The 27144-nt window shown below is 44.4% G+C and overlaps 1 protein-coding gene across 1 annotated transcript in view; it reads right to left on the reverse strand.

Moving 5' to 3' along the window:
• WDR75 (WD repeat domain 75) overlaps window positions 1-27144 on the reverse strand; it is a 334745-nt gene that overhangs the window by 119292 nt on the left and 188309 nt on the right. The window contains exon 13 of the mRNA XM_083153502.1: window positions 8848-9011. Within this exon, the coding sequence (XP_083009628.1) occupies window positions 8848-9011 (164 nt within the window). The remainder of the gene's footprint in view (window positions 1-8847; window positions 9012-27144) is intronic.

Below are 27144 nucleotides of genomic sequence, written 5' to 3' on the forward strand. Positions count from 1 at the left end.
CAAAAATTGAGCACAGATGTTGGTCAGTAACGTCCGTCACTGAACAGCGCTCAAAGGCAACAGGAATTTGATCCCCAAAAAAAAAAAAATTATATCAACCCTGTGCCAAAAATGCTGTTCAGTGATGTACGTCACTGCTCAGCGGCCACAGGACACCCACAAAAGCAACGTGGGTGTAAAAACAATTTAAAAAAAATAAACCACAGCACTCTCCAAAAAAAAAAACAATTTAAAAAAACTGCAGAAAAAAAATTATATCAACCCTGTGCCAAAAATGCTGTTCAGTGATGTACGTCACTGATCAGCGCTCAGCGGCCACATGACACCCACAAAAGCAACGTGGGTGTAAAAACAATTTAAAAAAAATAAACCACAGCACTCTCCAAAAAAAAAACAATTTAAAAAAACTGCAGAAAAAAAATTATATCAACCCTGTGCCAAAAATGCTGTTCAGTGATGTACGTCACTGATCAGCACTCAGCGGCCACAGGACACCCACAAAAGCAACGTGGGTGTAAAAACAAAACCCCACTGCACTCTCCAAAAAAAAAAAAAACCTGCAGATCAGTGATGCAGTGATGCAACACTGATTAGCAGTGAGGGGCAGCAGGCACACAACTGTGGGTGCAACCTGACAGGGTATATATAAAAAAACAAACCCTGGACCCCCAAAAAGTTGCTGATCAGTTAATTTATACTGATCAGCACAAAAGGGGGGGCAGCAGTCAGTTGCACAGGCAGCACAAGCTTTGGTGCAACTGACAGGTATATATATAAAAAAAATAACCCCTGCACCCCCAAAAAGTTGCTGATCAGCACAGATATACTGATCAGCACAAAAGGGTGCAGCAGACACAAAATATAGCACTCTCTATCACTCTGTCACTATCTCTGACTATCTCTGACTATCTCTGACTATCTCTGACTATCTCTGACTATCTCTGACTATCTCTGACTATCTCTGACTATCTCTGACTATCTCTGACTATCTCTGACTATCTCTGACACTCTATGACACTCTATGACACTCTATGACACTGCAGCAGCAGCACACAGGAAGTGACAAGATCCAGTAAGCATCCAGCTGCTGGCAGCACGCTACCAGCGGTGATCAGGTAAGTATCAGGCAAGTATCAGGCAAGGATCAGGTATGTATATCACGACAGATTGGCCGGTGACCGCTCTGCACGCAATTCCAGACCGGAATGGCGTCTGCAGCGCAGTCACCGTTAGTTTAAATAACGCGCTATGGCTGTGATTGGTCCGTCGGTCCGATGGACCAATCACAGCCTTGGGGGCAGGTGGGGTGAGGTGTGGTCATCACCGGTGACCCCCTCACGCCCCCTCCCACCCGGCGGTGATTGACACCTGTGTTACCGAGCGTCATATTCGCCGGTAACACAGGAAAACGCTGCGATTGGCTGTTCACATTGAACAGCCAATCACAGCGATCGCCGACGGGGGGGAGGCATCGCCGCCCCCCCTGGACATGCTGGGACATGTCTGCTGTCAGGGACAGCAGACATGTTTAAACTGTCACCGCGTCTATAGACGCGGGGACAGTTTAAAGTCATGACGTATATATACGTCATGTGTCGGGAAGTACATCCCGGCCATGACGTATATATACGTCAAATGTCGGGAAGGGGTTAACTATATATTTTAATCAGCACAGGAGAGTGAACTATATAGAAGTCAGACATGGGACTAAATATAAGCCTCAGAGAAAATCTGCCTGTTTTTATAAAAGCAATCTTTTACAAAGCAAATTCAGCTTGGTGTAACTTATCGCTGTTAAAAAAAAAAAAATCCAGAAACTCTGAAGGTGCCCCATACACTGTAAAATATTTCAGTGCGTTTTGAACTAGATCGTATCACAAGCGATTTGCATGCAATGCGATGCGATCCGAAACTATTTTAAAAAGCACAAACGTTACTTATGTGCTGTGAGATGTGATGCCGTGGGAGGGCGCATCGCATTAGCATCGCTCGGCACCTTTGCACCGTGTATGGTACTTTGAGGCTACTACATTTAGCCCAAGTATTTTAGGGGGTGTGTCAAACATATTTAGAGAAGAACACTTACTTTGTAGTGGTAAACACTCTAATTCAACAAAAGTAATATTAAAGTATTAAAATAATAAGTTGTATTAATTAGGACTTCTTTTAGTTTTGCAGTTTAAATTTCAGATCTCTGTTTCAGCAGTCTATAATGTAAATAAGCTAAAGGAGATATTTTAAAAAAATAGAAAAACATGAATATAAAGAACTAAAAAGTGTACAGTATAAAAAGGTAAAAAAGTACTTCTTAAACCAACTTAAATAAAAATATACAATCTGTTCCTTCTATGAAGTTACATTTTCCTTATATAAATTGATGTTAAATAGATTAAAATTGTGTATTTTCACAGACTTCTGAAATGATATAGTATTACTACAGTAGCAGTGAGAACATATTTTTGACATCATACTGCTACAGTAACTGTTCACACAGAATACTAAGTACAGTACCTGGCATTGCACAGGTTTCTAAGTTACCGTAATAATGAGTTGGACGTAGATATCACACCCATTGAGGTGGCTTCCCAGTGTTTTTGTTTTTTATGGTAGCCCGAACCCCAGCTTTTCTTTCTGTTCAGTTTAATAATTACTTTTCTATAGCAAAACGGGTTTATAGTTTTCATTTTGTACTCAATATTGATATTAATAGGCTTTTTGGTGCACAACATTCGTTTTATCGGTACTTGTTTCCTAGCACGGCGCCCATCGTAGGTGATCGCATACCTTAACTTAAGGTATGCGATGGACGCAACCGACGCGATTTTAGGGCTATTTTTAGCCTTTTCCCCGACAATTAAAAAATCGCGTCCATCGCATGCCTTAAGTTAAGGCATGCGACGCGACCGATGGACACGATTTTACATAGGGAACAATCTAAAATGGGCCAATGGACCCGATTTTTCATTGTATAGCCACCCTTATGGGTATTTTACATGACAAATGCCCCAGCCACCCCACGATGAACGCCAACCCGAAGCGTGACGAGCGCAGCGAGCCTGCGTGGGGCGGCGGTACGCGTCCTCCGACCTTTTCACACCCCCACTATCCACGTCAGCGCGGAGTTGACTTTATATAGTGTTGCGAGCGCAGCGAGCCCGAAGCGTGGTGAGCGCAGCGAGCCCCGCGAGGGGACGCGTAATACCTGTGAAGTATTCCGCGTCCCCACGCTTCGGTCTCGGTGGCTCGCAGCACTATATAAAATCAACTCCACGCCGACGTGGATAGTGGGGGTATGAAAAGGTCGGAGGACGCTAACCGCCGCCCCTCACGGGCTCGCTGTGCTCGCCACGCTTCGGGTTGGCGTTCATCGTGGGGTGGCATTAACAATTGGGCGAGGGGCGGCGGTACTCGTCCTCCGACCTTTTCATACCATTACTATCCACGTTGGCGTTGAGTTGATTGCATATAGTGTGGCAAGCACAGCGAGCCCGAAGCGTGGCGAGCGCAGCGAGCCCCACGAGTAGACGTGTAATACCTGTGAAGTAATGCGCGTCCCCTCGCTGCGCTCGCAGCACTATATAAAATCAACTCCACGCCGACGTGGATAGTGGGGGTATGAAAAGGTCGGAGGACGCGTACCGCCGCCCCTCGGGGGCTCGCTGCGCTCGACACGCTTCGGGTTGGCGTTCATCGTGGGGTGGCATTAACAATGGGGGAGCATTTGACCCATCAGGGTTGGGAAACAATGAAAATTGGGTCTGGGGGCATTTAACATTGGGGCCAATGTAAAATCGGGTATCAGGGACCATTTTACATGAATTCCAATGTAAAAATCGCATCCATCGCATGGCATGCGATTCGGTTGCATGCGATGGACGCAATTTTTAGGGGTCCCGATGGATATAATTTCTATCGCTGGCGCCGTGCTAGGAAACAAGTACCGTTTTATCTTCCCACCTCCATTTCTGTCATTATGGTTATTTCATGTAATTGAATTATGGTCATATGACATTTATTACTTTTCATTAAAGTTTTGTTCCAAGCTTTCTGTTCACAGTTCTGCCCAGTACATTTTCACTGCAAGGTCTGATCAACTTCAACCCACCTAGTATGTCTTCAGGGATGCAATGTGTCCACTCTGAAAAGCCCAGCACAGGTTCCACAGGTCAAAGTTCTAGTCAGTATACACCAACAGAAGGTTTGAGTGGGACCCTAATCTCCCTAAAATTTGGCCTGGATCCAACTGGACCACCTCGCATTGGTTTCATACCAATTGCTGCAGGGGCACCAAAATAAGTGACGGACAGACACAGATGACTGAATTTTATCTACGATATACATAGCATTTTTTAAGTTAGATAATGAATGGTATGTTTATGAAGTGCAGTCCAGATCCATCAAGCCATGAATATAGTTATTTTCACTTTCCATAGATACAGATGTGGTCAGCTAGATGTCTCATTTGCTAATGAGGTGATTGCACATTGGTACGAGTGATTTTTTTAACTTGATCATTTTCAACAATTCAGATGTAGCCACGCTCATCATTGCTGCGCCATAGCCGCTGCGCCAATGTCACAATTGCAGCGTGAGATGAAGCTGAACTATCCCTGCTCAATGCTCTTCTATGAGCCACGGGAGCAAATTAGAGGCATGTGCACGGCAATGAGATTGCATAATATCCACAGTTGTCGCACGTGGCAATTGGAGCAGCAATGATGAGCATAGATACATCTGTACATTTGATATTCACATATAAGTTTTCTATGTACAGTTAGCTAATCAGTTCAAGTTATCAGTGCCATGAGCAATCTGTGGACTTTTTAAGTATGGAATAAAATTCTCTTAAACCATCATCACACATTTATAGGTATACTGTAGGTGTTTTAATGTGGGCTCTGCTTGATACAATTTTATACATGCATCTGACAAATGAACTATGTAATATTTGTGAAAATATGTTATCTTTTTGACCACCACCCATCACTTTATATCAATGGTCTGACCTCAATCTTTCAGAATGGTTTAACAAAGATCACAATTTCTTCAGTTTGGGTGGTCAGAGGAAGTCCGGAATGAGGTTGATCATCAATTGATATTTCACCATGTTTGAATAGGAAGAACCATTTGTAAACTTGCTGGTAAGCAAAAGGAAAAACTAAACAGCAGCAGGTTTTTTGTGTTTATCAGCCATCACAAAAATATGCGAAAGATTGAATAGCTATCTTCTCCCACAAGGTCGAAGGTAATACTGATGCCAAAGGGTTCTGCAAACATTCACCAAGCAGCGGAAGCGCGTATTACAAGCTTCCGCCCTCTAGAACACGATAGTTTATTCCTCTGTCAAAATTGATTGGAAAGGTCCTGGGATAAATGCGTAATAATCCTGGTTAGTGGTTTGATACAGATGGGGCTTTCTTCATCTTTGCAGGGCTGGCGTTTATAAACCCCACCATCACCGCCAGGGGGTGCACGCGCATGAGACGCTCGCTCGCCCCCTGGCAACCCCTCTGGTCCTTGCCACCTCCCCCACCCGTCGGTACAGGTACCCCTCGCCGCCCCGAGCACCCCTCTAACCCTGCCCATCTCCCTGAAGTGGAGACGGGCCGGGACGCGCGTACAACGCGCGTCCCAGTTCAGTGTAGCCCTAAGGATGGCAGTGGCTCCATCTGTAGTTTGTGTCTGGTGCACACAGAGGATGCCGAACGATATGCTGATAGCAACTTTAGCACCGGCCTTGTGAACAAGGTGTTCCTGTGGCATCAGATCTCAGCTGCTGCTTCACCTTGCAGGCATGTGTTTATGCCTGCAGCTCAGGCTGCCTGATCAGAAAACTGTACGCCAAAAGATGGTGTCGCCAAAAAGCATGAAAATGGGCAAACCTGTGGGTAGAGGAGCAGGGAGCTGCACAACAAACCTTTTCTGCTAAAGCCTCATGACTGTTCTCTATGCACAATATCACTACTTGGGATATGATAAATCAATGGAAACCTGTCAGGTACCTTAAACATTTTTCTCAGGATTTTCCCACAATTTTGGACTTAATTCACACAGTTGTACAGATGTAATGTACTGTAGGATAAACCACAGATCTTTTCTTTAAATCATTAGGTACATTATCCTGATTTACATGATCACCTTACTCAAGGACCTGACAAAATGCTGCAATTCCAGTAATTCGTCTATACACCAAAACGATCTAAATCATAATTCTGCAATTGACCCTTTTCATTAGAGGAGACTTCAGAAAAAGCCCATTCCTATCTCCATACATTTCCTTTCACATGATTATTTCAAGAGAAAAAGGTAATTTTAAAGCCCATTTAAAGCACTGGTAAGCTGTTTAGCAAGGCCCTGATAAAAGGGAAGGGAGGAGCATTTTGTCCTGCTGAAAAAGCCTAGTTTGAAGACTTATCTAAATTCCCACATGGAGATGCTAGAGAAGCTTTGTTCTTACCAGATCCACTCTTCCACTGCTGGACTGAGCCATTCACATGGCCGCCGCATATGGTACATTTGTGGATGGGATGAAAAATACATGGACCCGAGTGTCTTGTTGGGACCCTAATCTACACTGCAATCACCCTATTTTGTGTCATTTATTTTAGGTGTAACCTATTCCACCCATGGAAATCCAAATCAAGTTCAACCTAACTTGCAACTACTGACTTGAGTAAGTCATATATATAGGATTCCCTTAGTGGCCAAAAATGCATCCAGTTTTGATTTAAATTCATTAACAGTAGTTGATGTAACCACCGGCAAGGAGTTCCAGAATATTACTGCTCTAATGTTGAAGAATCCTCCTCTTAATTCAGTGCAGAATTTATTTTCCTCGAGCCTCAGTACATATCTGCGTGTCCTAAGTATAGGCCTGTTAGTGTACAAATCATCTCCCAGTTCCATATGATTCCCAATCCTGTATTTGAACATACTAATCATATCACCTCTCAACCTCTGTTTCTACAGTGAAAACACATTCAGCCTGGTTAACCTTTCTTTGTATTCTAAGTGGTTCAAGACCTATTACTAACTTAGTCGCCCTTCTCTGTACCTGTTCCAATTCATTTATGTCCTTTTTAAGGAACTGAACACAATATTCCAAGTGTAGTCTAACTTGTAAAGAGGCACCATCACATTGGCATCCCTTGAATCCATACCACTTTAATGCATGTCAATGTCCGGTTTGCTTTTGCTGCTGCACTTGAGCAGTGTGCACTATTACCCAATTTCTCATCTATGATGACCCCCAAGTCCTTTTCTACAGCAGAATTCCCTATAATAACACTAATTAGCCTAAAGTAGCTTGTGCATTTTTGTTTGTATGAATTACTTTACATTTTTCAACGATAAACTGCATTTTCCACCTTTCCGCCCACCGTTCCAGTTTAAGTCACTTTGTAGTGTTTCCACATCCTGAGTTAATTTCCTTACTCAATTTCGTGTCGTTCACAAATATTGACATTTTACTCACTATGTCACTTCCAATATCATTAATGAATATATTAAACAAGGTGGTTCCCAATATTGAACCTTTCGGGACTCCACTTTGGACCTTAACCCACCTAGAATGCATGCCATTTACCACAACTCTCTGTCCCCGATTGTGCAACCAGTTTTTAATCCAATTACAAACATCTCCTAACCCTAAATGACCTAGATTAATAACCTTTTATGAGGTACCGTGTCAAAAGCTTTAGCGAAATCAAGCAGTATTACATCAGTGAAGTCCAGCCCCCTACTGTCTTCCTCACAGAAGCAAATTAAATTAGTCTGACATGATCTATTTTAATGTGATTTATGTATTGCTGTACTCCCCAAATCCTATGTATTACGTGCATTCTTTTTATGTCTGTAAGCACCTTGAGTCCTGTTTATATAAATAAAACTTGCTTACAGGGTTGCTCCTCTTGGCTTATTCGCATTTTTGAATCATAGAACAAGGAGAACAGCGCTTGTGGAAAGGTAAACTAAAAGATGCCATTTCATAGAAAATGTAAACAGATAAATCAATCATGCAGGAATTTCCACTGAATAATTTGGAAAGGTCAAGTCCTTGAGTGATTAATAATACATGTTAATTCATTGGTTGTATAAATAACCAACAGTTTTAATCCATAGGTTCATAAGCCCACAATGGATGAAAATGGTCAACTAAGTGCATTAATGTCAAATCCAGAAACATTCCTAGCAAAAGGTTAACATTACACGCTGATGAAAGTGATCTTTTGTTGCTGCTTAACAAGAGATCCACACATGGATGCAAGCAGTCCATGGTCGATGTGGGATAATAAAGTCCTACTTATTGTTATATAGTCTTGTCCGGGATAAAGAATTATAGCAGGTAAGTATATATGCTCAATGTATTTCCACTTGGTAGGTCCCACATCTTCCAAAGGAAGTATAGTCCATCATCCGGGCCGGCCTATCTAACAATAAGGAGGACTTTAGTATCCCACATTGACCACAGACTGCCTTCATCCATGTGATACTGAATATAGTTCTACATAAAAGGAACATATTTAAGCAAATCAGGCATAAAAAACTTCCCTCAATGCTTTTAAAAAATATTGGATAAAGAGGATAGGAGTTTTTATATTCTCCCCATACTTGAATGTGTTTCTTCCAGGTATCTGCTGCCCAAAATCCAAAAATATACTGGTAGGATAATTGGCTCCCAAAAAAATGTACACTAGAATAAATGCGTGTGCATGTATATGTTGTACGGAATATTGATTGCAATCTCCACTGGGCCAGGGACTGATGTGGATGTTCTCTGTAAAGCACTGCAGAATATTTGTGCACTATATAAATCACTGGTACTAAAACACATCTAATGAAACTTACTATAAATGTCAGAGTTGTCTTTTACAAGCCAGACTTTAAAGAGGCCATCATTTCCTGTAGACACCAAAGTCAGAACATCTTTCTCTGAATCACATCCACTTTGAAAGGTTATGGATGTGATTTTGTCTTCATGTGGACTGTTGATTGTGGTGTTTAATACAAAGCTGAAACAAGGGGAAAATGCATTAGCAGAAAAAAAAATAACATGGCTATATCAATGCCAACCAAAACTGCCTAATCATTACCATAATGAACAAACAAACAAATATTTAAATTAGCTTGCCAAAATCTTTAGATACATTATATGGAAAATTAAAAATTTTAAACTACACTGTAGTAAATATTGAACCACATGCCGCAAAGACTTAAAGTACTGAAGTATCCCAGCATGGCCAAATAGTAGAACTGTAGCAGGGCATGCTCGGATGTTTAATTCAACAATAGCTGGAATGTCAAGGTTAGCCATCACTCTCCTAAAGCAATACCCCCAAGGGTGGGGATGCACCTGAGCTGCACTAAGAACTCTTTGCCTGAAGGCGGAATCCTCAAAAGCAAAAGTATGAAATGCATAAAAGCAGAGAAACGTTTCGGCAGAAGACACGTCACAGCCTTGCATAGCTGTTCCGCAGTGGCACTGCGTGGGCCACCCAAGAAACACTAAATGATCTGGTGGAATGTGTTCGCACCGCAGTCATGACCTAGATCAGAAGCCACATAAATATGTCAAAAGGTCAAACTGAGCCATTGGGCCAGAGTATGCTTTGACACTGAGCAACCCTGCTTGTGAAAGCCCTAGAACACAAAAAAGGGCTAGTGGGGTGTGTGAAGGACTGTAGCAGACTTTGTGGAGCCTGACACAGCAGGTGGGCAGCAGAAGATTGACAGATGTAGATTGAAGGAGGGATAGACCTAATGCTTGAAACCACCAATCAGGAACTTGGTCAAACCCAAGGATGGTTCAAGCACCGTGGGAATTTAGAAGGTCTTAAAATGACTGGCACAGGCCAGCTCCTCATGTTGGTCACTGGCCCGGGCTAAGAGGTAATACTCTGCCCAGGTATCTTGTGGGACTTGTGTGGACTTTATATAGGTTTCCTGCACTATCACGGCTGTGTGGTATATGTGATAGGGTTGCGGTGGGGATCCCTCGGAGGACAAATCTGCTATCACTGCTGTGTGGATAAGCAAAGTTTTGCTCTGTGGAATTGGTTTGGAACTGTGACGCAACAAGGACTGCCAGTTTGGACTGCTACCTGAATGTTTCTATGCTACATTTGCCTCTTGTTCCTGTTTTTATCTATTTGTGTGTGCTGTGAAAAATAAACCGTGATTTTGGTTTCATCTGCTCGGTGTCTGAATGATTGGGGAACCCGGTATCCTTACAGGGTGCACCATTAGAGAAATCCCAAGGGGGATGTCCAAATATAATTATATAGTCCAGCATTAATACAAACACCGAGGAGGACACTCACCAGTCGATGCAAAGAGTTATTTATTCATATAGAACCCATATTAATTTGTCGACGTTTCACCGGCACTCAGTCCCTCTTTAGAGTAGGTTGTCCAGGTGCCTTCCGAGTAGTTCCAGAAATGGAGTTGGTAGATACAGAGTTGATGCGGCGGCACTCAAAGGACTTGGTAATATAATAATCAGGCGTAAAACACCATGATACCTCTTGGTGTTTTACGCCTGATTATTATATTACCAAGTCCACCATCCTCCACACCTCCAATCACTGACCTGCACCCAGCTGAATCGGCGGCATGAGATGACATCAGCGCCGGCTTACAGCTGATTGTTGCTAAGCAACCAGATGCACAGAGCAGTGAGCGTGTGTTAGCCGGCTGAGTAGAACCCGGTTACACAGGTTAAAAATATACATCAACAAAACATAGTTTACATACATTTAAAAAAATACATACATTTAAAATACATGCAGATAAAAATAAGTACATAATCGCAATGTACCATAAGTAAAACAATTGTACCAGAATAAGAAACAACAAAGTACTGTTTAACCAATCTAATATCTGATACATAAATCTCAGTGTGTATGCACCTCCTCACATCAATATTCTCCACATAATTCTATCATTTAACCCTCTAGGACATACAGTATCTAACTTATGGATCCACATTGCTTCTAGCTTCAACAGTTTTTTGTTGCGGTCACCTCCACGTATGCTTTCAGGTATCTGGTCTATGATCATGTATCTCAGTATGCATAATTGGTGATTGTGCGGTTTAAAATGCATTGCGACAGGTTGGTCGCAAGGTTTACCAGATAAGGCAGCTTTAATGGAGGAGCGGTGGAATGCCATCCGCTCCTTGAACTTTCTGGAAGTTTTTCCCACGTAGTAAAGTCCGCAGGGACAAATAATGATATATACTACATAACGTAAGTCACAAGAAAGTACATGCCTAATTTTAAATTTAAAGCCGGAGTGCGGATGTTTGAAACTTTTGGCTGCAATCAACTTAGGTTTCTTAGGTTTCATCACATTGAATCTCATTGCATGCACAACGGATGCACATGCAATGCAATGCAATCCGTGCTAGTACAGCACGGAAAGCACGCCCACAAAGCAGCGTGTATGGGCTGCTTTAAGTCTGTGTATCCATTTGGCTTACAATCATAACAATTTGTTTGCTGTATCACCATGCCTCTTATCCTCAGCAACCATGTCTATCATTTTGTACTTAAGAGAAGCTAGGTTGTGTCTGAATGCAGCAAAATGTTCTGCTACAGGCTGTTCAACCTTTTTGCCTTCCAAAGCCCTTTTAAATCGAGCTGTGGTGCTGAACCATCCTCTCCTTAAATTGACAGGTGGTCTTCCCTACATAGAGACCACAGGGGCAGCGCAAGAAATATACCACGTAAGGGCTTGAACAATTAAGGACGTAGTTGATTTTAAAGGTGGTGCCTAAATGGAGATGCACAAACGTATTGCCAGTCTCCAAAAAGGAGCAAGTTGTGCATCCCAGGCATCTATAGTCTCCGGGTTTTTTGGTTAGAAAGTGTGCTGCAGGGCAGGATTTGGATCCTACATACGTGTGCACCAGAATATCCTTATTATTCCTGCCTCGTCTGTAGCAGGGAAGCAAGGATTTATTTGAGATGCTAGATAGATTGCGATCAGCTTGTATCACTGGCCAAGCTCTTTTGCCAGTGTTTATCAGGGATTTGCTGGCCCTTGTGAAGGTATTCACCCAAATAACAGAATTGGCTGCTTTATTGGATCTGGTCTGTGTCATCTCCGGATTGAGTGACGCCAGAGCTTAGTTCTGGCTCAATTAAGCTGTGAAGAGTTGTATCCCTTTTGCAAAAATGTGTGTGTCATTTTGTCTAGCTGATCGTCCCTGTCTCTCTCATCGCTGCAAACAACTCCTCCTCTGAGGAAATGCGAATAAGGCAATCCCCTGATAAGGGGCAGTGGATGGTGACTCGAAGCCTGCAATAAGTTAGCTTGGTATAAATTGAAGTGGAAGTTTTTTCTGCATATAGTATCATTTAATTTGGTGGCTGTTATGATGTACATGATTTATTGACACTCATTATAATGCCTTGTTTGATCAGGATAAGATATCTACACGGGAACTGGTTCTCCGTTTAATATCCATATGTTGTGCTCTCGCAGTAACAAGCTTCTGTACAGTGTATACTGTAGCTCTTTTGTTCATTAATCTGTGTCATTTTCAGCATAGTAAAGATTTTTAGTTTTTGCATTTGTATCTATGGTGTTTGTAAAGCATGCCTCTCTCCCCTCAGCTCGTACCCTCCGGTCACCCTATCCTGTGAAACATAGCTCAGCTTGTGTAGAACATCCGTCGTCCTAGCCGGTTTCCACAGCAACCGCAGTCTCTACACTGTCAGCCGCTGCTGAGGATTCAGACGGCGTCTTGTTCCCTAGCAACAAGCGGCAGTGTACGCACGGGCGTGCTCCGATGACGCGCCCTGACGCCACGTTGCGTGACGTCACCCGGGGACCCGGAGGCTGCGGGCTGGGAGGGAGCCGTTTCTTCAGTGTCTGTCTGTAAGTATAAATTCTCTGTTTGTTCAATATGGTTTTAATCCTGACGAAAATTGCCTGAGGGTGATTGAAACGTTGATTCCTTATACCAGTCTTCTTGTGGTTATTTCTTGAAATCCGTGGGAGTGCTGCCTGAAAACTCAGGTATTGTACGGTTTTGCTTTTCTCATTTGGACTGCATTTCAAGAGGCGGGCACCCAGGTAAATAACATTTCATTTTAAATGGAGAGCCGGTCTGCTACACATATATATATACATACATACATACATACATATATATATATATATATACATACATACATACACACACACACACACACATACATACACACAAATATATATATATGTACAAAAAGAAACACAGGAGGAGCGCTCCATAGTGTAAAACCAGATATGATTTAATAGATATAAAATATCCACGGTACAGTCAATCAGTACTCGTACCGTTTTAAAAACAGCAGTGGGCTGGTTACCACATGATGTATATATAACAAGCCAGGCAAGCCTCCTACCACCATCCGGGGCAACTGCAGCACGACACGGAACCTCACCGAACACTCTGTGAGGGAAGCGGTGTACCGACAGGCTGGAGAGGATCAGATGCGGCAGGGGATTCCCGACAGACACAGAGCTCGCCGTCACCAAGGCCCGCCCTAATGCATTTCGTAATCCACTTCGTCAGAGGGCGTGCCTGGTGGCCGGCAGCTCCAGACTAAAAAGGACACAGTGACCAATGAGAACAGAGTATGCATGTATCTGCACCAGCACATACGATACTGGTCTTACAAAGAAATGACCGCACATGATATACATCAGTGGTGGCCAACCCGTGGCTCTTGAGCCTCATGCGGCTCTCCCCCTTGTAAAGTGCGGCTCCTGCTCCCACTGCTGCCCGCCGTCCACCGTCCGTCCCAGTCCCCCCTGTTGTCGGTTCCCTGAATCCCTTCTCCTTCTGAGGGGAGGAGAGTGCGCATCGCGCATCTCTCCTACCCCTTACTGTGCATCCTAGTGACTGGGCTGTCCGCCAATCAGAGCTCGTGGGCCAGCAGCCAATCAGGAGCCGGCCAGTGAGCTTTGATTGGTGGACAGCCCAGTCACAGGGAAGTGAGGGGGAAGGAGACGCGCGGTGTGCTGTGCTCTCCTCCCATCGGTGACATGACAGGAGGACTGCAGGGGGACACCAGACTGTCCTCTCCCCGCCTGGCAGCAGCAGCAACAACGGTGAGTGCTGCTGCTGGGAAATTTGCACTGTGGAGGCATAGCATTTTGTGGCACTGTGGGGGCATAGCATTTTGTGGCAGTGGGGGCATACCTGGCACCGTGGGGGGGGCATATGTGTATCTGGCACTATTGGGGACATATGTATATATGGCACTGCACTATTGAAGGCATATTTGTATCACACCCACCCAAGGGGTCAAAATAGACTACGCCCCTGCGCATGATGTCGGCTCTTTAGCTTGACTACCAATATTTTTCGGCTCTTTACCTCTGACCGGTTGGCCACCCCTGATATACATAATAAACGTACAGGTGTAAAAGAGAACTATCGTATCTAGTTTTCAACCAGATTATAGCTAAAAAGCACATTTAATTAGGAGCAGGTAATATGCGCAATCCAGTGTTGTCCAACTTAAAACAAAGAAAGGCTTTTTTTTTTTTTTTTTTTTTTTTGGATATGGGCAATTTGTTTCCGACAGCCTCTAGGTCGGCAGTTAATAGAAAAATTATATATATGTGAAATTAGATCAGTCGACACAGCAGGTAGATCTCCACTGTCATCACATAGTGTCCAGAGAGACAAAAATATAAAAATATAGGGCTCATTTGCGATTTTTTTTATTTTGCACCAATAGTCGACAGGGCTATGTCGACACTTTTTTTTTTTTTTTTTGAAAAAAGGGGGCATTATTTAATTCTATGGGACACACTTATGATTGTGCACATTTCACAATATATTTATGTACAGACACGTGCATAACATATAATAAAACATTTATACACTTAAAAACAAATACACTTAAAAACTGATCATTTGACCGAAATAAATGGACATAGCAGTACACTAAAGAGCGAGCAAACATGAAAAAACAGGAGAGCACAAGGCATAATGAATTGAAGGTGATTTTTATTTTTTTTTATTCTTTTTAGCCCATTCACAATTTGCTTGTTTTGGGTAAACAAAAATTATTATGCAGGGGAAAGAATATATACTTATTTGTTTATGAACGGGGTGATCTCATATCCCTCATTAAGTCCCTCCGGGACTAAGGTATTTAGGGTGAGGATCCAGTATGTCTTGCGTCTTAACAGAGCGCGATCTCGATCACCCCCTCTTTTATTTTGGGGTAAAATAAAAGAGGGGGTGATCGAGATCGCGCTCTGTTAAGACGCGAGACATACTGGATCCTCACCCTAAATACCTTCGTCCCGGAGGGACTTAATGAGGGATATGAGATCACCCCGTTCATAAACAAATAAGTATATATTCTTTCCCCTGCATAATAATTTTTGTTTACCCAAAACAAGCAAATTGTGAATGGGCTAAAAAAAAAAAAAAAAAAATCACCTTCAATTCATTATGCCTTGTGCTCTCCTGTTTTTTCATGTTTGCTCGCTCTTTAGTGTACTGCTATGTCCATTTATTTCGGTCAAATGATCAGTTTTTAAGTGTATTTGTTTTTAAGTGTATAAATGTTTTATTATATGTTATGCACGTGTCTGTACATAAATATATTGTGAAATGTGCACAATCATAAGTGTGTCCCATAGAATTAAATAATGCCCCCTTTTTTCAAAAAAAGTAAAAAAAAAAAAAAAAAATGTGTCGACATAGCCCTGTCGACTATTGGTGCAAAAAAAAAAAATCGCAAATGAGCCCTATATTTTTATATTTTTGTCTCTCTGGACACTATGTGATGACAGTGGAGATCTACCTGCTGTGTCGACTGATCTAATTTCACATATATATAATTTTTCTATTAACTGCCGACCTAGAGGCTGTCGGAAACAAATTGCCCATATCCAAAAAAAAAAAAAAAAAAAGCCTTTCTTTGTTTTAAGTTGGACAACACTGGATTGCGCATATTACCTGCTTCTAAAGAAATGTGCTTTTTAGCTATAATCTGGTTGAAAACTAGATACGATAGTTCTCTTTTACACCTGTACGTTTATTATGTATATCATGTGCGGTCATTTCTTTGTAAGACCAGTATCGTATGTGCTGGTGCAGATACATGCATACTCTGTTCTCATTGGTCACTGTGTCCTTTTTAGTCTGGAGCTGCCGGCCACCAGGCACGCCCTCTGACGAAGTGGATTCCGAAATGCATTAGGGCGGGCCTTGGTGACGGCGAGCTCTGTGTCTGTCGGGAATCCCCTGCCACATCTGATCCTCTCCAGCCTGTCGGTACACCGCTTCCCTCACAGAGTGTTCGGTGAGGTTCCGTGTCGTGCTGCAGTTGCCCCGGATGGTGGTAGGAGGCTGGCCTGGCTTGTTATATATACATCATGTGGTAACCAGCCCACTGCTGTTTTTAAAACGGTACGAGTACTGATTGACTGTACCGTGGATATTTTATATCTATTAAATCATATCTGGTTTTACACTATGGAGCGCTCCTCCTGTGTTTCTTTTTGTACAGATTGTCGCTTGTTCCTGTGAGTCCCAGGAATTACTTTGGAGGAAGCTGCAGTTCAAACTTGGAACTTTTAGTGTCTATTTTAAAGGGTGCTCATATCCTTTGTTTCTGACTGGTGCTAGCTAACCACAAATTAGCGCTGATTGGATCCACCTTAATCCACTTTTATATATATATATATATATATATATACATACACATACATACACACATATACACACGTATATACGAGTGCACGTGGAGAAAGGGGGTCTTGACAAAGGTCTATGCTTAGACCGAAACGTTGACCGTACCCACTGTCACTTATGGAATGATCGGGGCTGTGGCATGTAATAAAATTGCCAACAATTTGAAAAAGACCGGTGAGTGCACCCATTCTTTCTGGTTATACACACACACACACACATATATATATATATAGCGTGGGAAATAAGCGGCACTCAGAGGCTGTGCAAACGGTGAAACCAAGTGGAATATTTATTCCATGTGCAGAGACCATACGTTTCGGAGCTCGCAGGCTCCGTCGTCAGTGGAGTGTAAGCACAACAAATAATACATACAAGTGAAATATATAGGAGACTTACCCGCCCCCATGGCGTCCCGTTCGTGGCTTCCATCTGCGGTTTCCGGGTTGGCGCCGTCTCTGTGACGTCATCGGCGCAGGTTCGATGGTCGCGATGTTTGACCTGCGCATCGTCACTGATGCGCGCTCCCGGTGGCCGGCTGTGGGATCACGTGGGGCGGCTACATGCTGTAAAACACAATGAGAGTGACATGATCTTATAAAGATTGTATATAGTGGCATAAAATTAAACAACCAGTGCAGTGCCAGCAAATTAGTTTCCATGTACAAAATAAAGCTTAGGGGAAACTGAAAAAATAAACGTGAAAGAAAACAAAACATTATGCTCGGTTGTGATAAAGAAATATATGTGGTGTGATACTGCCATCTACTGGGCAGTGGGTGTATAAAACAAAAAAACATGACAATACTACATGAACAGTATTAAAATAATGCAAACAGCATTAAGGGACTGTCCCTGCCATCTGTGTCCACAGGTGACGTGTACCCTAACAGCAGGCTAGGCTTACGCCAATGGAGATCTGCTGGTCAACTATGAGGAATAACTTAACGGGTATATGGTATTCCACAAAACAGAAGGGGTATCATGTGTGCGTGCGTACGCTGGCACAGAAATGTCTACAATGGAGAAAGACATCGGGTATATTGAATGCACCACAATTCCCACAATAGTGGTGGGATCCCCTGGAAAGGGAGTAATAATCAGGAAGCAAGTAGTGGTTAGCCACCTGCTGGAAGCAAGGGACAGAGAAGGGGAACACAGTTAAAAAAATCCTGAATAGAGCCTAAAGGCTGCGGGGAGGGCACCTATCCCAGCCTGGGTCGGACCAATACAGCATGGGAAAGTGATAAAACAGATGTTTATAAGAAGTTGTGAAGGCCGAGGTTCTCATTAAGCCCTCTGGGTTGTAGGGAATCTAGCTTGTAAATCCATTGGGATTCAAGCTGTAACAGCTTTCTTGATCTATTGGCCCCTCTCACGGAAAAAGGTACATGGTCCACTATCTTATAACGCAGAGTCGCCATGCCATGTTTAAATGTGGCGAAGTGGCGAGCCACGGGCTGCTCGCTTTTGCCAGAAATCAGGGCTGCGCGTATGGCACAACGGTGTTGGGCCATTCTAACCTTAAAGGTGCAATCCGTTTTCCCCACGTAATACAAGCCGCAGGGGCAGATAACATAAACAATAAATTTGGATGTGCACGTCAAGGGCCAGCGTATTTTGAATTTTTGTCCAGTGTGTGGATGTTGTATAATCGTGCTGGGTGTTAGTGAACTGCACGTGGTGCATCCCAGGCAACGATAGCACCCATTGGCCCGTTGTCTAGTACCCGGTGGCAGAGAATGGAATGTAGAAATGTCCAATTTAACCAGTCAATCTTTCAGATTACTGCTACGTTTGTAGCTGGGTAGTAATCTGGTGGTTTTGAGACTTTTAAGGTCGGGATCAGTCGTGATGATGGGCCACCAACTTTTTACAAGTTTGGTGGTGGTGGTCAGGCTGGAGGTACTATACTCATTGACCCAGGGAAGTACAGGGGTTTGCATTTTTTTGGGTTGATTGTTGGTAATCATGGCCAATCTATCCTGTGCCAGAGCCCTCTCTTTAGCTTTGATGAGGTTGGCCCTGGGGTACCCACGTTGCATAAATTTATGCAGCATGTCATCCAGTTGTTGGAGACGCAATGAAGGGTCGGAGGTGATTCTGCATACACGCAGAAATTGCGAGTATGGCAGTCCTTCCACAGTGGAGCGGGGGTGAAAACTGTTATGTCGGATTATGGTGTTCCGATCAGTGGGCTTAATGTAAAGTGCAGTGTGTAACTGCTCCTGTGTTATGTTAATGTTCACGTCCAGGAAATGAATTTCCCGTGGACTAGATATTAACGATAATTTAATGGGATGATCAGAGGCATTCTGTGCTGCAACGAGAACCTCTAGAGGAGTGAGGGGCCCTTTCTATATGATCAGCAGATCATCAATGTATCGGGTATACAGGTCTAAGTGCTTACGTATGGGCTCCTCATGCAGAAACAGACCCTGCTCAACCTCCCACATGTAGGCATTTGCAAAGGACGGGGCGACGGAAGAACCCATCGCACACCCCGTCCTTTGCAAATAAAACCTGCCATCAAACAAAAAGAAATTATGCATGAGAGTGTATTCCAACAGTTCCAAAAAGAACCCCGGGTCAGGACCATTATAGAATGGATTGTTGGTGATCAAGTTACCAACTGCCCGAAGACCATCTGAATGTGGTATGCACGTGTACAGGCTAGACACGTCTAGCGTTGCTAACATGGTGTCCTGGGTTACGTGCTCATAGGTGGATAGGATACCAAGCAAAGCATTAGTGTCTTTAAGGTAGGTAGGTAATGCCTGTATGCAGGGTTGTAAATAGCGGTCAAGAAAAATGGAGATAGGCTCACACAGCGACCCCCTGGCAGAGATGATGGGTCTCCCAGGGGGGCGCTGTGTGTCCTTATGGATCTTCGGTATAATATAAAAAATGGGCACCACTGGGTATTCCACCATAAGCTTTTTACAAACAGCATTAGAGATCGTGTTGTTGTGGACTGCCTGTGACAACAACGTGTCCAGGGATTTTTTATAGTCACCGGTGGGATCCTGTGCCAACAAAAAATATGTGTGAGTATCATTAAGTAAACGATTGCACTCTTCCATGTACATGCAGGTGTCCATGACCACTATGGCCCCGCCCTTGTCAGCCCCTCTGATGATAATATCTTTTCTGCTACTAAGCTCAGCAAGGGCTGTGCGTTCTGACGCAGACAAGTTAGGGTGTACCTGGGGAGGTGGATCAGGAAGGGCACAGTCCAACAATCGTTGTGCCATACGCGCAGCCCTCATTTCTGGCAAAAGCGAGCAGCCCGTGGCTCGCCACTTCGCCACATTTAAACATGGCATGGCGACTCTGCATTATAAGATAGTGGACCATGTACCTTTCTCCGTGAGAGGGGGCAATAGATCAAGAAAGCCGTTACAGCTTGAATCCCAATGGATTTACAAGCTAGATTCCCTACAACCCAGAGGGCTTAATGAGAACCTCGGCCTTCACAACTTCTTATAAACATCTGTTTTATCACTTTCCCATGCTGTATTGGTCCGACCCAGGCTGGGGTAGGTGCCCTCCCCGCAGCCTTTAGGCTCTATTCAGGATTTTTTTAACTGTGTTCCCCTTCTCTGTCCCTTGCTTCCAGCAGGTGGCTAACCACTACTTGCTTCCTGATTATTACTCCCTTTCCAGGGGATCCCACCACTATTGTGGGAATTGTGGTGCTTTCAATATACCCGATGTCTTTCTCCATTGTAGACATTTCTGTGCCAGCGTACGCACGCACACATGATACCCCTTCTGTTTTGTGGAATACCATATACCCGTTAGATTATTCCTCATAGTTGACCAGCAGATCTCCATTGGCGTAAGCCTAGCCTGCTGTTTGGGTACACGTCACCTGTGGACACAGATGGCAGGGACAGTCCCTTAATGCTGTTTGCATTATTTTAATACTGTTCATGTAGTATTGTCATGTTTTTTTGTTTTATACACCCACTGCCCAGTAGATGGCAGTATCACACCACATATATTTCTTTATCACAACCGAGCATAATGTTTTGTTTTCTTTCACGTTTATTTTTTCAGTTTCCCCTAAGCTTTATTTTGTACATGGAAACTAATTTGCTGGCACTGCACTGGTTGTTTAATTTTATGCCACTATATACAATCTTTATAAGATCATGTCACTCTCATTGTGTTTTACAGCATGTAGCCGCCCCACGTGATCCCACAGCCGGCCACCGGGAGCGCGCATCAGTGACGATGCGCAGGTCAAACATCGCGACCATCGAACCTGCGCCGATGACGTCACAGAGACGGCGCCAACCCGGAAACCGCAGATGGAGGCCACGAACGGGACGCCATGGGGGCGGGTAAGTCTCCTATATATTTCACTTGTATGTATTATTTGTTGTGCTTACACTCCACTGACGACGGAGCCTGCGAGCTCCGAAACGTATGGTCTCTGCACATGGAATAAATATTACACTTGGTTTCACCGTTTGCACAGCGAGTGCCGCTTATTTCCCACGCTATATTCCTTGAGGATTCACACCCTCTTGCATAGAGGGCACCTGAGCAAGTCATCTGGGCTCCACCTGCAGACCTGAGTGCCGGTCTCCCTGCTATGTATGTATGTATGTATGTATGTATGTATGTATGTATGTATGTATGTATGTATGTATGTATGTATGTATATGTATATATATATATATATATATATATATATATATATATATATATATATATATATATATATATATATATATATATATATATATACACACACATCCACACACACACACACACACACACACATATATATATATAAATAAAGGGATTTTTGTAAGAACTTACCGTTCGAATCCCTTTCTCTGATATGGTCCTGGTGACACAGCTTCACATTGGGATGTAGGAAAGTCCGTAGGAGCCAGGCACCTATCCTAAAGCTTTAGAGGGTAGGCTCCTCCCCTACTGCATCCCAGACTACTCAGTTCAATCTTTCAAAGCCACTGGAATACATTAACTCAGTACAAACGCCTGCACACATTATATGCACATTTTTCAACAATAACTTTTAACCAAATAACATGAATCATCATGAACCTGGCATACTTACTGAGCGTAAGGGAGGGATCGCTGTGTCACCAGGACCATATCAGAGAAAGGGATTCGAACGGTAAGTTCTTACAAAAATCCCTTTTTCTCTTTCAATGGTCCTGGTGACACAGCTTCACATTGGGACGTTCCAGAGCCGGTCCTTTGGGTGGGTACGCTCAGGTCTGCAGCTCTCATCACTGCTCGCCCGAATAATGAGTCCACCGACGCGAACTCATGGAACCTATAGAATTTGGCAAAGGTATGAACAGATGACCAAGTGACAGCCCTGCAAACCTGCTCAGCTGTCGCCCCATGTCGAACCGCCCAAGAGGTGGCGACCGACCTGGTGGTATGCGCATTAATCCTGGCCGGTACAGGCCTACCAACTTTAGTATATGCAAACGCTGTAACAGAGCGCAATCACCTAGCAATGGTCTGCTTAGAAGCAGGCCAACCAATTTTGTGTATGTCATACAAAACTAACAAGGTGACATGGTTGCTTGTAGGGAGGTTTCAATCAAGACACCCCCTGCCGGAAGGTCTGTACTTCCGGTAACAATGCAATCCTTCTTTGGGAGTAAAAGGACAAGGCCGAGATCTGTACTTTGAGTGACTGAAGGCTTAACCCGGAGGAAAAGCCATCCTGCAAAACTCTAAAGCGTGATGTGTGTGACTTTTGTCTTTCACACCATCGAATATAGGTCTTCCAGACCCTATAATAATCTGCAGAAGACACTGACTTTCTGACTTTAATCATTGTGTTAACCACCGCCTCTGAGAATCCTTTATTCCTCAAACGGCGGTTTCAACAACCAGGCCATCAAAATTAATCGAGCTAAATCCAGATGGTTGAACGGTCCTTGCTCTAGAAGGTCTGACCTCAGAGGTAGACGCCGCGAGTCCACAGACAATCTCTGAAGCCTCGAGTACCAGGACCTCCTTGGCCAATCTAGGGCCACTAAAATTACTGGAATTGTCTTGGCCTGTATCTTTTTCTTTTTAAACACTCTTGCCAGTCTTGGAACTGGCCGAAAAACATAAAGAAGATTCCCCTCCCAGGGAATAGTCATGGCATCCACTGCTTCTGCCAGCGGATCCCTCGTCCTGGCATAAAACCTGGGCACCTGATGGTTGAACCTGGATGCCATCAGGTCCACATCCAGAGTACCCCACCTTAGTGTAATCTGGTGAAACACTTGTGGGTTCAGGTTCCCCTTCCATCAGCTCCTCCCTGCTCAGGAAGTCAGCCTCTATATTCTCCACTCCTGGTATGAATATTGCTGATAATGCTGGAACATTCTGTTCCGCCCACAAGAAGATTCGGGACACCTCCCACATAGCCAGCTTTGCTGCGTGTGCCTCCCTGGTGATTCAGATATGCCACAGCTGTGGCGTTGTCGGTCTGAATCCTTAAAGGGAGCCTCTGTAATCTTTCTCCCGCCAGAGAAATCACCTTCCACACAGCTCTCAGTTCCGAGATATTGATCGGCAAGGCAGACTCCTCTGGGGTTCACCAGCCTTGCAGACGTAGGTCCAAGACTACTGCCCCCCAGTCCCTGAGACTGGCGTCGGTAGTGACTACCAGCCAGCTCCAGGACTGCAGGTACCTACCCCACTGAAGGGAATCCACCTCCGTCCACTATTTCAGGGAGGATCGAGTTTCTGAAGACAACACTATTTGTTCTGACTTCATGGTCAGTATTTCCTGACCAATTTGTCAGAATGTTCCACTGGAACACTCGAGAGTGGAACCTGGCGAACTGCAACATCTCGAAAAACGTCACCATTTTTCCCAGCAGCTCGAGGCACCTCCATATTGATGTGCTCTGAGACCCGAGGATCTCCTGGACCAAGGCAGCCAGATCCCTGGCCTTTGCCTATGGTAGAAATACCCGATGTAGGTGGGTATCCAGAACAACTCCCAGGAAATGGAGTCTCTGTGACGGCACCAACTGAGACTTTTGTAAATTTAAAAGCCAGCTGTGAGCCTGCAAAAACCCGATGGCTTCTGCCCAGTGACTCTTCAACATGTCTGCCGACTCCGCTTTTAACAGCAGGTCGTCCAAATATGGAATCACCGTGATTCCCCTCAGTCGAATCACAGCCTCCATTACAGACATTATTTTGGTGAATACCCTTGGCGCTGTGGCCAGGCCGAAGAGCAACGCCTGGAATTGCAAGTGCAGGTCTCTTATCGCAAACCTCAATAGAGCCTGATGTTCTGGGTTGGATAAGAACATGAAGGTACGCGTCCTGGACATCCATGGACGCCAAAAATTCTCCCTGGTCCAGGCTTAGCAGCACTGACCTTAGAGACTCCATTTGAAATGGTCTACCCACAATTGGATATTTAATGACTGTAAATTGAGAATCGGTCTGAAAGACCCGTCTGGTATGGGCCCCAGAAACAGAGTGAAACAAAAATCTTTTTTTCCACTCCGCTCTGGGAACCGGGATCACCACACCCTTCTCTAAAAGAGAATGAGCCGCTCCCAAGAGAGCTGTACGGAGCCGAGCCTCCTTTGGTATTGGCGTGGGAATGAATCTTCTTGGAAGAAGCCCTTTGAAGGGAATTCTGTAACCCTGGGTTATAATTTCTAACACCCAAGAATCCCGGTCTAACATTGCCCATGCGTCTTTGAACAGTGTCAGACGTCCCCCCACCTTGATCACTGCCGGGCAAAACCCCTGGCAGTCATGCGGAGGGTTTGTCCTCTCCTTTGGTTTCTTATGAAAGGAACCAAATTTTGACTTTGGGGCCTTGCCCCTGGAGGACTGAGACTATCCCCTAAAAGACTGTCCTCGAAAGGACGCACCTCCTCTAGGGGAGGGCCGAAAGGACGGCCTGAAAGCAGAAAACCTTGATGTCTGCTTGGCTGGCAGGAAAGTACTTTTGCCACCTGTGGCCTGCTTAATAATCTCTTTCAGTTCCGAAGCAAATAACAGCTTTCCTTTAAAAGCTAATGCCTCTAAGGCTTTCTTAGACACATTATATGCCTCCCAAGCCTTAAGCCAGAGCACTCTCCTGGCATTTACAGACACTGTGGAAACTCTGGCAGCCATTTTGAGACCTTCCTCCTCAAACTCCAGTACATGCTCTAAAGCTGCTTTTAAGCTTCTCCGCAAGCAATAACAGACAAGGGTCAGCGTGTAAATAGTGCACAAATTACTGGCCCACACGATCATGGCCTTAGAGACCCAGGCTGAAGCAATCAGAGGGCGTAGGGTGTATCCCACCCCTACAAATATTGCCTTGAGGTTACCCTCCAGCTTTATGTCTACAGGGTACTTAAACGCTGCTCCCCCTTGTACTGGTAGCACAGTGGCTTTTGACAAACGTGCCACAGAAGCATCTACCACTGGAACTTTTTTCCAGAAGTCAGCATGCGCCTCAGGCATGGGGTACAGGCTTGAAAATCTTTAAGGTATCTGAAGCCTTTTATCAGGGGTTTCCCAGGCCCCTTTGCAGGGAAAGTAACTGTTTCTTTACTCTGTCTCTTAAAAAAACACCCTTTGCAGGAGTTTTATCCTCCACAGACAAATTCAATGCCTGTTTAACAGCAGCAATAAAATCCTCCCCCCTGAGACTGAGGACTCTTCAGAATCACCACCCTGCACCCAGGGAATGTCTGAATACTGATCAGCAGCTAACATGGCACTGAATAAGACCTTTTCGGGGTCCCCACAGAATCACCATCAAACTTGTCCAACAAGTAATTAAACCTGCTGAATCCCTTAGCAGTATCCTGCATAATAAGACAGGATCTGTCTGGATCAGAAGCAAGGAGCCAGAGGACTGCTGAGATAATGGCAATGGTCTAGGGGAAGTTACCAGCACATCACTCTGCCTGTCCAGCAATGCACCAAAGCATTAACTGACCTGCCCAGGGACTTGCCCACACAGGTTCCGATAGCACTACCCTCTGGAGTTCACTCCCCATGGGTTTCACAGTAGCGCAAGCAATACATAAGCCCCCCCTGGCCATCTGCTCAGGGACAAATTTCAGTGTACAACCACTGCAAGCGCTCAATGCATATAAGGCTCCCTCCCCCAAAACTACAGAGTGTTGCTCAGATATGATGTTCTCAAATAACATAGTCACAGTGCATTAAAAATACAGGCATTATATACAGTGTACTCAGTCACTTAGCTGTCTGTAGTCTTCAGTATGGGGAAAGCGATGCCCAGGAAATCCAATCACACTGTCAGGATCTGTAAGCCAGCTCAGCTCCGCTGCAAGCGTTCCGAATAGCGCCAAAACAGAGTGAGGGAAGAGACTTCACGTCCCTGCTGCTGCAGGGTCTGTGACTTTTGGCGCCAACCACCCCCAGAAAGCCGCTCCCATTGCAGGATTTCCTAGTTCCAGTATCTCCCCCTCAGCTGGGGACCACTCGGTACATGCCTGTAACACACTGCTGTCCTCTCATATAGGAGCTCAGTGTGTAAGCTCCGCAGAAAATGGCCGCCGCCATCACAGAGCGCCTGTCCCCCATGATCCCCACCTAGCGTGAAGCCGGTTTCAGAACGCTCCGGAGCCCAGGAAGCTTCTTAAAAGAAGCTGTAAGCGCTGCACAGGGAGGCCAGACAGCGTCTCCCCTGTGCACAGCGAGCTGACAGGACGCGCTTCTGTCAGCTCCTGCTGCGCTAGCAGTGTGAGGATTCACTAATGAGAATCCTCACACTGTGCCTACCTAGCTAGAGTAAAAGTTAATAAAACAATAAAAACCCTAACTAACTCTAATTCTTCAGCTGCTCCAGCAGCCCTTTAGAATAGCACCCACTCCAGTGGGCACCTAACACGAACTGAGGAGTCTGGGATGCAGTAGGGGAGGAGCCTACCCTCTAAAGCTTTAGGATAGGTGCCTGGCTCCTACGGACCCTCCTACATCCCAATGTGAAGCTGTGTCACCAGGACCATTGAAAGAGAAATATATATATACACACATACACATATATGTACACACACACACACATATATACATACATATATACACACACACACACACACACACACACACACACACACATACATATATATATATACATACATACACACATATATATATATATATATATATATATATATATATATATATATATATATATATATATGTACATACATACATACATACATATGTATATATATACTCTGTGTGAGCCGGCACTATCAAATGGATGATGCAAATATTGCTGACCCGGTGCCTTCCAGCGTGGACTCCTAGGCCCTTATTCTGGTTCGTGCGGTAACGGCCGCATGCGGCCGTTCCGCCGATGTTTTCGGTCTGCGCATGTGCAGAGGGCACTCTGCGCATGTGCAGGCGAAATCGCCGCACACTTTTTTTGAACGCCGCAAAGGGGGCGG

The sequence above is a fragment of the Crinia signifera genome, chromosome 7 (assembly GCF_055691185.1).
Source record: "Crinia signifera chromosome 7, ASM5569118v1, whole genome shotgun sequence".
Taxonomy (NCBI): Eukaryota; Metazoa; Chordata; class Amphibia; order Anura; family Myobatrachidae; genus Crinia; species Crinia signifera.